General features: G+C 43.3%; 2 protein-coding genes across 8 annotated transcripts in view; one reads left to right on the forward strand and one right to left on the reverse strand.

Annotated features, from left to right (window-relative positions):
• Positions 1–9,529, reverse strand: part of RNF41 (ring finger protein 41) — a 35,311-nt gene extending 25,782 nt beyond the window's left edge. Inside the window, exons 1-4 of one of the 2 annotated variants that reach the window (XM_077111030.1) lie at positions 9,266–9,529; positions 7,380–7,529; positions 7,089–7,287; positions 6,445–6,629 (exon numbers count right to left, since the gene is read on the reverse strand). The gene's annotated coding sequence lies outside the window, so the exon portion shown is untranslated. The remainder of the gene's footprint in view (positions 1–6,444; positions 6,630–7,088; positions 7,288–7,379; positions 7,530–9,265) is intronic. The other variant, XM_077111029.1, reaches the window with a different exon arrangement.
• On the forward strand, positions 9,486–14,624 carry NABP2 (nucleic acid binding protein 2). 6 transcript variants are annotated; one of them, XM_077111034.1, is made up of 8 exons: positions 9,487–9,888; positions 10,508–10,782; positions 11,379–11,480; positions 11,885–12,023; positions 12,124–12,195; positions 12,363–12,444; positions 12,535–12,598; positions 14,116–14,624. In XM_077111034.1, exons 3-8 carry the CDS (start codon positions 11,402–11,404, stop codon positions 14,313–14,315), a joined length of 636 nt encoding a protein of 211 aa, XP_076967149.1. In that variant the 5' UTR covers positions 9,487–9,888; positions 10,508–10,782; positions 11,379–11,401; the 3' UTR covers positions 14,316–14,624. The 6 variants fall into 6 exon arrangements, with proteins under 6 accessions (XP_076967151.1, XP_076967149.1, XP_076967146.1 ...); XM_077111031.1 differs by having other exon boundaries at positions 10,590–10,782; XM_077111035.1 differs by having other exon boundaries at positions 10,682–10,782.
• The last annotated feature ends 92 nt before the right edge of the window (positions 14,625–14,716 follow it).

Here is a 14,716-nt window from a genome sequence, read left to right on the forward strand (position 1 = left end):
ATTAGCTTTTTAGAAAAAGTAAAATATACTTTTTAGAAAAAGTAATTTCACTTAAAGGAATCTTCCACATAAATGCAACAGTCCTCCATTTAAACTAAAATTTTAAAATTTTAGAAACTGAAAATTAAAAATACAAGAATGTTGTACTTTTGAAGTACAGGAATAAAAAAGGACAGAATTTGATCATATCCAGTTTTTTTTCCGCATAGACCTGAGTAAGACAGTTTTATTTTTGTCTTTAGGGTTAGAATGGAATATACAAGACTATCTGGTTCTAACCTCTTCCAGGGCAAGAATCTTCTCCACAGCAACTATAGTCAAGTCACCCTGTGCTTAGACACCTCCTGGGAAAGGCCAAGACAGGGTACAGCAAGGGCACCAACGAGAAATACCTAGCCCAGACTCACTACTCTAACAGAATTCTAGAATGTCATTGCCCCTATAAAATAGGGTACCTCCCAGAGCTCCACATCTGGACTGACCCTATGGATACAATGGGACTATTATCTCCTTCTCTCTACTTCAATTAATGCAACCTAAGCGATTGGTGCTGTTCTGGATGACAGCCATGGTCACTTCTATAGTCCAGTTACACAGGGCTGGGAGGAAACAGAAGGGTCAGAAGGAAAGGTCAAGAAGAAGAGCTGAGGGCAGGCCACGGTGGCTCAGCAGGCAAGAATGCTTGCCTGCAATGCCAGAGGACCGGGGTTTGATTCCTGGTGCCTGCCCATGTAAAGAAAAAAAAAAAAAGAAGAGGAGCTGAATTAGTTGCTACAGAATAGCAAGACTGTCCTCAAATATCTACAATTCATATACCGAACTACTGACTTTACAATATCTACCTCAATCAAATAGATTATAATTTGATTTCTTTACAATGGCTATAAAATTAATGAGAGAAAAATAAAATCATTGCTTCCTTTAAAATGTACAGATGTGGAAAATTTTCCAAGCTATATTATTGTTTGGATTATATTATTATTGCTGGTTTGAAAGGATTATGTTCCCTAGAAAAGCTATGTTTTAATCCTGATCCATCTTGTAGAGGCAGCCTTTTCTTTAAATCCCTATTCAGTACTGTAGGTTGGAAACATGATTAGATTATCTGCACAGAGACATGACACACTTAATCGTGGGTATTAACCTTTGATTAGAGGGAGATGAGACTCCACCCACTCTGAGTGGGTCCTGATTAGTTTAATGGAATCCTTTAAAAGCAGGAACATTTTGGAAAGAGCCAGAGCTCACACAGCCAAAGACTTTTGGAGGCAAAGACAGAGACCGCTCTCGGGGAGCTTCATGAAACAAGCTGCTGGGAGAGAAAGCTAGCAGACTTTGCCACGTGCCCTTCCAGCAGAGAAACTCCGAACTTCATCGGCCTTTCTTGAGTGAAGGTAACCTCTCGTTGATGCCTTACATTGGACATTTCTATAGCATTGCTTTAATTTGGACATTTTCAGGGCTTTAGAATTATAAATTTGCAACTTATTAAATTCCCCCTTTTAAAAGCCATTCTGTTTTGGTAAATTGCATTCAGGCAGCTTGCAAACTAGTTAAGAGAAAAAAGCTAAGACACAGAATAGTGTATATATAAAGTACACCAGCATGGGTGAAAAAATAATGGTGTCTGTGTGCGTGGAAATCACCAGAAGGATACATGGGAAATTGCCAACAGTGTCTGCTGCTGAGGTGGGGAAAAAAGAACAAGGGTAGGAGGGAAATTTTTAGTTTCCCTAATTATCTCTTTGTACAGCACTGAATAACTTTTCCATTCAAGTGTATGCATATATGTGTGTACATCACCTATTCAAATAAGTGAATAAATCTATTATTATCCTAAATTGTAAAAAAGGCATTAAAGTTAAATGAAAAATATGTCCAAAATACTCACTTAAGATTTCATATACTATGTGTTATATGCATGTTATATATCACACTGACATACACACACACACATACAATGTGTCATATACCACAGTGAGGTCTGAAAATAATGTATTCTTGCAGGAAAAAACTATTGAATCACAACAAAAAAGTAGTAAATGTCCTAAAAAATATATAATACTCTTTTATAAGCAATCCTACCTCCAGGAACTTTCCCTAAGGAAATAACTGGACAAAGATACAAAAAAAAATATACTAGGTTATTTATCTTAGTATTGTTTATAATAGCAAAAATTAGAAGTATCATAACTATCCAGTAGAATAAATTATTTACATTCATAAGAGGAATACCACATAGGATTAATATGATGACTTAGAGCTATCTTTATTGCCATGAAAGAAAGTTCAAGATATAACTATATTTTTAAGTTACAAACAGTATTTAAATAAAAGTATATACATAAACATATATACATGCTATATTGGCATTTTTTAAAAAAATATATATTTGTGTATACACATTGATATTAGAGAGCATCTAGAAGGATATATATTATAGAATTTTTTTTTTTTTTTGTATAATGTCTGATGAGGTCACATTTCATTCTTTTTCCATGTGAGTATCCTGGTATTGCAGCATCATTTTTGAATTTTTTTGCTTGTTTGTTTTTTTGTTTGTTTGTTTCTTGTTTGTTTTTTGGGGAAGTGCATGAGCTGGGAATTGAACTCACTGAACTATCCTTGTACCCCTTAGAAGCTGTTTTTTTTAGTGCTTTTAATTTTGCTCAGTTTACTTTATTGGTTTTTCCTACAATGATTGTGTTTTACTTACACAATTAAACAATAGTGAGGCTGACATTTATTGAGCATTACTGTATATGCTAAGCACTATTTGAAGCATTTTTTGCATATTAACTCACATAATCCTGACAACAACTCTGAGATCAGGACTATCATTATCCACATTTTGCAGATGAGTAACAGGGACACAAAGAGGTTAAAAAGCTTGTCCAAAATTGTATAGCTAACAAGGGGTGGAACCAGACTGAAACCCAGGCAAACCAGCTCCAGAGACCAAATGTTTAACTGTGCTGCAGAACTAACTACCTTCCAAAGTGAAAAATGCAAGTTGCAAAAACACATATACATATATAAGAAAAAAGGCCCAAAAGGATATTATTGGGACATAAGAAAAAAATGCAATATAGAAGTAAGCTTTATATCAATGTTAAATTTTTTAAACTTAACTTCACTTAAAGTGATTACATAAGTGAATATTCTTGTTCACAGGAAATGTATATGAAAGTATTATGTGTTCAAGGAGTATGATTTGTGTCTCAAATGTTCAGAAAGATAGATAGATAGAGACAGACAGATAGATAGAGGGGTTAGAGGGAGGGAGAGACAGAGGAAGAAGAGAGGGAAGAGATGGTGAAGGTGGCACAAATGTTAAAATTGGTAGATCTGGGTATCTGTGGCAGGGATAGGGGCATGTTGGAGTTCTCTGTATGAGGTTTGTACTATTTTTACTTCTGTCCTGTAATTTGAAATTATTTCAAAATAAAAAGTAAAAAAAAAGTACAGTATAGTATTTTTATGTACACATTTAAAATTTCTATAAGATTTAATTTAAAAATACCTATAAGGCCAGAAGCAAAAATTACAATAATATTACCCTTTTTCTCTCTTGTGGCTATGGAGCAAAATGTAGAAACCAGGTCTAGCGTTTACACCATGCTTCACTGTAATTTTTAAACCAATGCTAATGCTGTTATTTTAAGTAGGAACACAAATGCTGAAAACTTATCTAATGGAGTCTCAAGAGATTCCGTGTGCCCAAAAGAAACTGCATAGAACTTGTCAGTTCAGAACGTGGCGCAGAAACGTCCAGAGTGTGTGGGAAACCACCAGATAGAGGCAGGACCTGCAGTGATTGCACCGTAAAGTCAGGGTTTATAAAAGTCTACAGGGATGCTGGATGCTGTTCTCTTTTTAATTTAACCTTCACCTGCTTGGAGATTTTCCTGCTTTATCAACCTTCATACAACTGCATCCTTTCAGGGATGTTGCCTCAAGAATTCAGTGGAAATTTAGATGGCTATCTAATCTGGTTAGGGTATCCCTATTTGTCACCTCTGGGAAACAACTTGATATGGTTATATACAACCTTGGAAGCCTCTCTCTAGGAGGCCTTGCCCTGTCCCTAGGTAGACTGTCTAAAATTGGTAGGCTAGGCTTACCTGATTATTCCTTCTAATCTCTGGGACTCCTAACAATGTTGTGGGGCTGTCACAGGGGCAGGTCATTCCAAGGGGGATGCCTCACAAGAACTCAGGTGCTCACTGCCCTGAGGAAGAAGGCTTAATGAACTAAAACCTGAGGAACCACAACAGTCAAAGCCAGTGGCCACTGACTCTGGAAGCAGTTTCCTAGATATTCTCGTTGAGGTGTGGGATAGGAAAAGACTTTAGAAGGTTTCACTTACATTTGGAAACTGCACTGAAGTAGCATGAGGCTTACAGGAGTTCTGCCAGCCTCCCTAATTTGAACATATTGAACCCAAAATGAAAACTGCATTCCCAGCCTCCTTTTCTGCAGGCCAGACCCAAATCAGGTACTTTGTACTTCCTCCAGGTTATACTGGGGTCTCTCAGTGTCTGGTCGACACCATTTTAAGACTGTAAGAGCTTTATCAGACCCCTTCCTATATTCGTTTTTTTTCTTTTCCTTTAAAATTTTCTTTTCCTTTTAATTTATTGTTGCTGTACCCCCTTGGGTCTACCCCTACAGAGAGCTAGGAATTTAAAAAATTCAAAAAACTCTAGGAATTCAAAAGAGAATCTGAATATTCAGTGTTTCTTAAACAAATGTACAGACGTGTAAACCATGCAAATGCCAAGAGAAACATTAGAGAAGCCACCCCACCCCATAATTTATATTTAAGGGTAATGGGCGTGCTACCATCAATTCTTGGCAAAAGCATAAAGGCAAAAGCCAGGTACATAGATGTGGTCGCCCTTCTGTAAATTCTCTCTACTCCATGCCCTTAATACTACAAAGGTGCAGAGGGCTGAGGACTCTCCAGCCCCAATTATTACATACAACCAAATGGAGAGAGAAAGGGACCCATCATCTGCCTTAAGAAAACAGGGTGACTCCTAGGAATCTCAACCTAGTGAAGAAATTAGCTGGTGAAGGAGCTCACAGGTATCCTAATACATTTTAGCGTACCTCCCTGCCTCCTAATGAAGGAAAAGGCCTAGAAAAAAAAGAAATAGTGTAGTATAAGTACCCTATTTTAAGAAAAAAATATGAAAACTGAATCAAGATTTCAGAAAATTGAGTCCTAGTTATAGCTCTACCACTGTCCAAATATATAAGCAGGCAAGTTACATAATCTCTCTGGGTCTTAGTTCCCTTACTCTACATGAAATGAAGCATCCTAAGGCTACACAAATTCTTAGGTGCTCTACAAGTTCTATGATTTTAAGACTCAGTATATAAAACAAACATAGGTAATTTAGGGGGTGATGATTTGTTATGAAGGGTTCCCTGGATTAAATTTGTTCTCCTTAGGCAAGTCACTTGACACTTTTAAGGAAAAGGAGAAGGTCTTTTTTATTTAAACAGTAGAATCCTTAGAATGAAATCACTTCCTCTCTTAGTAATTGTTTCCTCACTAGTACCCTCTAAAATTCTGTGTAATTTCAGAATGCTATTACCCATACTGGATTTCTTCATAGGGGATTTTTTTTTTTCGGTCTACTGACAGCATTTTTTTTTTTAATTTTTAAAATATCTTAATAGAAATATCCACACACACACACACAGTCCAACCACATTATACAATCAATGGCTCACAATATCATCACATAGTTGTGTTTTCCTCGCCATGATAATTTTTAGAACGTTTGCATCACTCCAGGAAAAAAAAGAACTACACATCCCATATCCTTTACCCTTCCCTCTCACTGATCAACAGTATTCCAATCTACCCAATTTTTACCCTTTATCACCTCCTACTATTTATTTATTTTTTATCCTTATTTCTTTTTTTACTCATCTCATAAGGGATTTTTAAAGTTAAGTTCCTTCAATACAATTTAATTCAAGAACTCATCGAATGCCTAAAGTGAGGTCCACCAGGCCTCAAAGGCCAGCAAGGACTTCTCACTTGGTCACCACAACTAAGCAGTATTTATGTGGCTATCTCAAACCTTTTACTCCTTCTTGCCCCTGGAAACATGTAAAAGAAACAACAAACATAATCTTTGTCCTCCAACAATTAATACAAGGTGTAGGCTTGACTTGAGCTCAGTGAGAATACAGGATTTAAAGAACATATAAAAAGCCATAAAATGTAATAAGGAACTTGCCAAGTAAAAGTTAATAGTTAACGTAAGAACTAAATATGCAAAGAACAAGTGGGTATGGGTTAACCACAGAAAGTTTTATGCAGAAAGACGTTTTAAGAACCAGGTTTTCAAGGGTAGAAGGAACACCGTTTGGCAGAGAAGAGGGCTGGGACCTAGAATAGGATCCTGAATCAAGGTTCTTTACCTTCCAAGTGTTGGGGGGTAGGTTCCCTGTTCACAAGGCTCCAACCCCCTGATGCATCCACTCACTGCCCCTCAGGAGATGCTCACAGTAACCCATCTTGCTGGTTATTCTCCGACTGAGTCTTCCTTTCTAGTGACAAGCTCCATCGCCAAGGAGATGGATTTGATGTCACAATCAGGAGCACTCTATTAATAGGAACAAGGAAACGAAAGATGAGTCAGGGAAACCACCTCCACTTACTTGGCAGGGAGACTGGGCAGACTAGGGTCTAGCAGTCAATTGGGGAGGATAAGACAACTGCATTAAGGACTATAGGCTTCTATGTTAGGCATACAGGACTACCCTCTAAGGAAGGAGATCACTGGTTAAGGAATCACTTGGGGTCCACTAGACTCAAACATAACTGGGAGGGGGAGAGAAAGAGACAAGTAGAAAGGAAGAGAAAAGGAGCTGTTTGAGATAGAAAAGGAGTAATTTTTGGGGGGAGGGTGCATGGTCTGGGAATCGAACCCATGTCTCCCACATGGAAGGCAAGCATTCTACCACTGAACCATCTGTGCACCCAAAAAAGGAGTATTTTATTCAGTGCACATGGCTACAAGTAATACCAATGATTCCAAACCAGTAGCTACCCATCATAATACCTTATCTGTTCAGTATGATGCTTTAATGTTTCCAAAGTGCTTTCACATAAATTGTTTCATGTAAAAAGAATTCTGGTCCTGTCTTCCAATTGAAAATACTAGTCTCACTAGGAGAAGATGCTCAAGAATAGTTGTACAGGTGCAATTTTACTTCCCAAGTCAGGATATATTCCTGAAAGGATCAAGCTCTAAAAAAAAACTAAAAAAAGAAAAAACGAAGAGGCAATGAATCAGGAAATTATTCCAAAGTGGGTAACTAGAGATTGGGGATAGCAGGGTAATTAGGCTTACCAGATTCTTATCACTAGAAGGAAGGAACCAAGCAGAGGAATCAAGGCTTCAGATAAAGGGTGCTGACAGATCTGTTCAAGTATAAATGGGTGAATGACAACTACTCAAATTCTTTTCCTCACTGTCATACGTTTACTGATAGTGTAAGGACTGTGTTGGGAAGGAATAGGACAGTGATTATTATTATTATACATAATATAGAGACCATTTTGTCTTCTAAGTCTAGTACATACACTGGCTAGTTTATTATGCTCATCAACAATGACGTGTTTAATGTGTTATTTCTAAACTACTTAAAGAGACAAAGAAGGCAATGCCCTACACACTTTTTTCCCTTTGTTGCTGGGAGTGGGGTTGATACGTTTCCCTCCACTACCCCTATCTTCCCTACCTATAATACAGAGGACGGTATAATGCTTCTTTCATTATTTCCTATTTCCAACACCCTGTCACATGCACTGGTACCTCAAAAAAAAAAAAAAAAAAAAAAAGCTTTCCAGAACCAATGCTGTTGATTATGATCAGTCTTCTTCTGGTGACAACTTCCAGACTTAGAAAGCAAATAGCTGCCTATACTTGGAAAGCCAACCACTTTCTATTACCCCTTTGATGCTCCCTTAGCCATAACAAAACAGGACTTTTCAACTAAAAAGAGGGCCAAAAATCAGGAGACTTGGGTTCTGTTCCTAGCTCTTGACCAACCAACTGCCTATCTTTTCCCTTCTGTAGTTCACCTTCTTCAATTGTCAAGCAGGGAAAAATGACACCTGCTTTATCTATCTTATATGTTATCCTGAAAATCAAATGAGATAATAAATGTGAAAGCATCCTGAATACTGCTGTCCCCCACAAGGTATTATTTGTTACAAGAGAATGCAAAATTAAAATTTAGAGTACTAAGGACCAGAGAGGAAACGCTTGAAAGAAGCTTGTTCCTTCAAGTACTGGGAACAAGGCCCAGACACAAGGTCAGATGCATACACAGGGTAGTAACATTTTTACATCACTCAGATTCCCTACCACTAGTCACTTCCATTTCTATTTGGGAAAGAATTACCAGCTAGCAACACTATCAGCCTCTTGCCCTGTTGTCAGACTCTAAAACCACTGACCAGGAAGGGATAAGACTATAACAGTAAAAGCCCAGTCCCAAAGAACAGTAACTCAGCAGCCTCATTAATAATCACATTTACTTTGAGTTGGATTGAAATCCGTTTCTGAATGGGGATGGTGTCTACCAATTCCTATGGCAAAACGCCCCAACCCCTCTTAGTTTTCTGCTCCTTCTCTGGCCCTCTCCTTCTCACTCCCCAATTTCCCCTGCTTCCCCGGTTGAAGGAAGGCTTTCCGGGGTTTGAAGCCTGTAAACAGGACTGGGCTGCAAACCCAGGTCAGGGATGTAAGGAATGTGAGATTCCTTCATGGAAGGATAGGAAAGGGAGAGGAAAGGGTAAGGAATGAAGGAGGAGGACAAGGCTGAGGGCTGCCAAAGACAAGGCATGGGAGAGGAGCCAAGCTATGGCGCTTAGAGAGTGGGGGTTCAGGTTCCAGGCCCGTCGATCATTGTCCATTTAATATCACGCTGTTTTCCCAGACCCCTTCTTTGCCGTTCTCCAGCCAATCCAGGCCCCATACCGCACTTAAGGCTCCTGTACTCCAACGGACCCTTCCCCACAACTCACCCTCCAGTGCCCCTTCTCATGTCCTTACTCGTCTCGGGTGCTCCCCCTTTCCTCTATTTTTAATCTTTACTCCCATCCTTTCTCCTGACACTGCCCCTCCTCCCCCCAATAACTCAAACCTTTAGCTCCAACCCCCCAGAAGATCGCCCCCCTCCCGTCCCACACCCTCTTTTAGGTGGGAGCCCGCGCAGGCGCAATACACACCGCCCTGGACGTGGTCTGGACTCTCTGTACCCCTGTCCGGTGGGAATTGAGGCCGCAGCGGCCAAGGGGTAGCCCCAGTACCGGGTCGCAGCCTTTCGGGGGAAGGAAGGGGAAGGGGAAGAAGGGGGAAGAAAGCTCTGACCACTTGTCGCCGTCCAAGTCGGACCTCTTGCCCCGCCCACCGCTGCTACGCAACCAGGCGGAAGCTCGTCAGCAAGCTCCGCCTTTTTGTTTAACTCAGCTCAAAACCAGAAGCCATTACCGGCCATCGAGTAGGGACGGAGGCTAGCTAGGCCTCCGTTCGAGACCGGAAGTCCTAATGGTCCCAAAGAGGACTGTATAGCCATTTGGAAGCGAGAACTCTGTTCTTCCCTGGGGCCGAAAGGGGGGGAGGAGGGACGGACGTCCGTGGAGAGCGAGACCTGGAGCCCACGTGTTGGAGCTGATGCGCCGTGGTGGGAGATCGTTGCGGGGAGTCTAGTCAGCAGTGTGACTGGTCCTCCCCAGTTTCCAGGAGCCTTCCGCCCCCATGACGCATAGTCATGGGAGTAGATGCTACAGTCCACTCGGCGGCGGCGGCTGGGGAGTTGGGGGAGTGTCTGATGACAGACCTTTGACCTGAGGTGCGCAACGGGGTGCTAGTCTCCCAGGCGCGGTTCTGCCGTATCCCGCTAAGTGTTCCCCGGAAAAAACCTAAGGGAGCAAGGGGGGCGGGAGAGAAAATGTCCCTCTTCCTGGGAGTGATTTCTTTAGGATGCATTACGGTGCTTGGAGGGTGTAGGTGAGAGAGAACCAGTCCCTTACTGGGCTCAGAGGAAAGCCTAAAGCGCTCGGCCAGAAGGTAAGGGATTCATTAGGCCAGACAAGGTATTACATAGTATTTGTTTAAGGATATTCGCTAAGCAAATTACAGTACATGTTAGTATATAACTACCTTTCGTTGACTAGATAGTCTAAAAATCTGACAGGTACCAAAGGGATTTAAAGGTTTGGTACTCTTGTCCGTGCTCTTGTAGGACTTAGATCTAGTAAGAGATAAGGACAGAATGAACACGTGCATTGAAAACAGATGGACGAAAAAAATGTTGCGCTCTCTGCTCCGGGTTCCATTTCTTCCAAACACTAGAGATGCGGGTTAGAGAGCCGTGAGAGAGAAAGGAAACTGCCGTTTATAAGAGCCTACTGTGTGCTGTGCGCTTTTAAAAAATAAAACCTCCGTTTTCTCATCTGTAATGGGGATAGTGGAATTACATCCTGGAAATGTGTTGTGAAAAGAAGTGAAGCGCTGAACTGGGATTTAAACCTTTGTGCCCTGCACTCCAAGGTTCTTCGTTCTTTTCCCTCTGTGTCACGCCTTGGAGAGAAACACGGACTTGGAGCCTGTGGCTTTAACTGAATTCTCTCTGCCACGTAAAGGAACGTTGTGGCCTGAAGCATCCCCTGGTGGTCGATTTTACTCCCTTGCAGGGCCAACCATCTGGGAGGCCCCTTTAATTCTTGGAATCCGTCCCTTCGAGGTGCGTGAGTCCCAGATCCTGATTGGCTGGGGCTGGGCGGGTGGCGGGACGCAGGGCGCGACCTGGTAGTGTTGATTGGCCGGAGGAGGCTAGCCGGGGGAAACTTCCGGAAATGTCCACACTCCCGCGTTCCATCGGGCGGCATCCGGCAGCAGCGGGGCCTGTGGCTCCCCCTGCGGGCGGTTCAGCAGCGTGCACAGTCTGGCCGACTGTCTGGGTGGGTAGTGGGTCGTGGGTTGGGGAGGGGGATGAACCGAGTCCCGGGCTGACTGGGTGAGGGTTCGGGGATGTTTGGCAAGTAAAATTCCAGTGCCTGACTGCACGGGGTTCCCTACCCGCGACTCGGTCAGCTCCCCTCATTTCGGGGATAGAGACTGGAAGAGCATCCCGGGAGGGGGCCACCCAGTCCCGAAGCAGCCTATCCAGAGCCCCGCAAATTCTGATCTTGAAGTTGGAGTCTCCCGCAGAAGTTCCTTTCTAACGTTTGGGTTGAGGCTGCTTGACCTCAACCGAGTGTGGTAGGTAGGCCTTAGAAAGTGGAGCATAGGGGCAAATTCGCCAGGCGTTAAGCTCCCATCTCCCTTTCCCCCTTCCAGTGGGGTGCGAAGGCTCGGACAGTATGACGACGGAGACCTTCGTGAAAGATATCAAGCCAGGACTCAAGAATCTGAACCTCATCTTCATTGTGCTAGAGACAGGTAGCTACACTGTGGCGGTGGGCCCACTGTGCGGGACTTGGGGAGGGGTGGGGGGTGGCGGGAAGAGAACACCGCCTCTGTCCTTAGCTTGCGCCCGGGTTGGTAGTCCCACCCCGAAGTCACCGCTCACGCCAGATCTCCCTCGGAGTCATGGATAGACATAGGGTAGAGGAAACTCTTCCCAGATCCCTTCCTCCAAAGCCACTCGAGCCTCCTTCCACTCAAAGCCCTCTCCATGGTGCTGGCTCCTCCACCCCCCTCCTTCCCTGCACCAGGGATTTGGGTTTTGTGCTCTTTGTATACCTTTTCCTTCACCCCACCAATACATTGATCTCCTCCTTCTGATCCTCATCATCCCCACTTATTTGACCATCCCCTCACCCCCATTTATCTGTTCCCTCCAGGTAGAGTGACCAAGACAAAAGACGGGCACGAAGTTCGGACCTGCAAAGTGGCAGACAAAACAGGCAGCATCAACATCTCTGTCTGGGACGATGTGGGCAACCTGATCCAGCCTGGGGACATTATCCGACTTACCAAAGGGTAAGCCAGCCCTGACTCCAGGCTGTGAAGAGCGGTGGGGTTACCTGTCTTTGCAACTCTCCCCAGTACTCACTCAATCCTGCTTTTTTTGCTTATGCAGGTACGCTTCAGTGTTCAAAGGTTGTCTGACACTATACACTGGCCGTGGGGGAGATCTGCAGAAGATTGGAGAGTAAGTGCTGCCTTGGGGATTGGGATGAAGAAGCACCAAGGCAAGGGGAGAAAGTTTTTGGGAGGCAGTATAAGTCTGCAGTGTATGTCCTGTATCTGCATTTCTGAGGTCACCAGCTTGGCCCCAAAGGATGAATCCAAGGCTTTGGCCATTTTTTCACCTTGCAGATTCTGTATGGTTTATTCTGAGGTTCCTAACTTCAGTGAGCCAAATCCAGAGTACAGCACCCAACAGGCACCCAACAAGGCGGTGAGTCCCATGGCAATAATGGTGGGGAAGAAGGGTTGGTCAGTGCAGGCATGGGAGTGAGCAGGGTCTGTGTGTGGTTTATGCCATCAGGTGCAGATTGACAGCAGCCCTGCAGCTCCCCAGCCTACCACCGGACCACCTGCCACTTCTCCAGGTAAATCTATACCCTTTGCTCCACTGGTCCTTCTACCCCTCCCTTCTTTTCAACCTGGATAGATGTGTTTGCCTCATCCCTTTCCCAAATCCCTCTTCTCTCAGTATATCCCCCTAATTCATCTCCCAAGCCCCTCACTTTTGATACCTTTTGCAAATCCTTGTGGTGAAAGATTTTGGGACGTATTTCTACCACTGATAGAGCTCAGGTACCCTTTTGTTGCTACCACTTAAAGGCAAAAAGCGGAACAATTTCTCCACTAAGATTATACTCCCCATAGTCTAGCTTGTTTCTCACTCTTGCTTCTCTGGCAGAATCTTGTCTTTTCCTACCTTGCCCATAACGATTCATCACATAGTTCTGATATACCGTGTTATTTACACAACTCAACATGGAGTCCACACTGCTCATCTTTAAGGCAAAAAATAGTTCCCTTTACAGGTCACCACTCTTCTTGAGATTAAAGGCCCTGCTTCTAGGTCTTGGCCATTGGGGCTTTGATTCTTCCATCTCATGTATTTCAAGCACCCACTTATTGGTCTCTTGGGGAATTGGAACCTTACTGTAAATCATCAGCTTTTGATTAGAGCAACTCATTGATGCCACCTTTTTCACCGTTGCATCTATGTTCCCTGGCATCTCCTTAGGAACCTGGTTTTTGCTGGTGTTTTCCTGGCTTTTGACTCTGGCACATCTTCCAACTGACCCTGCTCTTTGGGGGATTGGCTGCCCCTTGTCTTAGATTTCTCCTCTTTACCTCATCCCAGATTCTTCCCATGACATTAAGTTCAGGCTGCCTCTCCCCTTCCTCAATTTGTGCCTATATCCCAGTTACCATGGTTTTCAGAATTGTTTGGGTATCAAAGCCACCAGGGGTTGTGGTGGTTTTTGGGGGAACACTATAACGACATTTAATTCCACCACAAAAATTAGCATTTATGTTTCCAGCAGAAAATATAACTACTACATATTTTCGGGTCTCCGCTACTCTGTAAGTTACAAACATTTTTAATAAGCCACATTTAATCTTCTTTGCCCTTTTTCATTTGATACGTTTTTTACTTTTTTTTTTTTAATATATACAATTCAGAATTTCCCTTTTTAACCACTTTCAGGTGTACAATTTCCCTTACCTTTTAACAGAAACTCCAGGCTTTTTCCCTCTCATACTTCTCGCTTTTATGATCACTTTTGTTAAGGGGGCATTTTGTTAGATGCCCTTGGGCCTAGAACTAAACAGCTAATTCAAGGTCTGATCCTGAATAATACAGAGATGAAAAAGGGAGAAAACTATCATACCAAGATTCATGTGGCACCATTAAAAAAGATTGTTGGAGTCTTCTCTGGGGCTCCATTCATTCTCACACCCCATTTTCTTTTGTACTTGGTTCAGCTGGTATTGATGCGCAGTTGTGCTTGGTGAAGGGGTGTCCAGGGTTAAACTGTGGCATCCTCTTGGGCCACAATGATGGACCCCTCAGTTATTAAATCCTGTGTTCTCCTTCTCCCCCAACTAGCCTCTGAGAGCCAGAATGGGAATGGACTGAGCACCCCGCCAGGACCTGGTGGTGGCCCACACTCCCCTCACACCCCCCCACACACTCCCAGCACCCGCATCACTCGCAGCCAGCCCAACCACACACCTGCTGGCCCTCCTGGTGCCCCCAGCAACTCTGTCAGTAATGGCAAAGAAACCCGGAGGAGCAGCAAGAGATAGCAAGACACTCTTCCTCCCTGCAACCAGCTGCAACCCGTGTCTCTGCTGGAGGACAAGACAGCCTTCTACTGGGCTGCTGGCTTTGGGGGAAAGGGGAAGCAGTATTTTAGCCACTAAACTTCACCGGAGAGGTTGTATGCTGTGGCCTTATCCACCCTAAGCCTGTATCCCCCCTAATCCAACTGAAACTGCCTGTCCCCTAGGATTCAGGGCACTCTGCCCACCCTTCTTCTTTAGAAACAACAGTTACAGTCTGTTTCTTGTGTGTGTAATGTGGGGGTCACCTTCTTAATAAATATTACCACTCTATACTGGACTCTTTGCTTTTTGTGGGAAAAGAAAGAGGTTAGCAGCTGGGCATTTGGGAAAGTGGGGTGTTCTTGGCAGGAGGGGAGATAGGT

Source organism: Tamandua tetradactyla, chromosome 7, assembly GCF_023851605.1.
Source record: "Tamandua tetradactyla isolate mTamTet1 chromosome 7, mTamTet1.pri, whole genome shotgun sequence".
Taxonomy (NCBI): domain Eukaryota; kingdom Metazoa; phylum Chordata; class Mammalia; order Pilosa; family Myrmecophagidae; genus Tamandua; species Tamandua tetradactyla.

Coding starts and splice junctions, on each gene's coding strand:
- NABP2 (XM_077111036.1), top strand. CDS start 11,402: ATGACGACGGAGACCTTCGTGAAAGATATCAAGCCAGGACTCAAGAAT. Junction 12,445..12,534: donor AACAGGCACCCAACAAGGCG/GTGAGTCCCATG, acceptor TTATGCCATCAG/GTGCAGATTGACAGCAGCCC. Junction 12,599..14,115: donor ACCACCTGCCACTTCTCCAG/GTAAATCTATAC, acceptor TCCCCCAACTAG/CCTCTGAGAGCCAGAATGGG.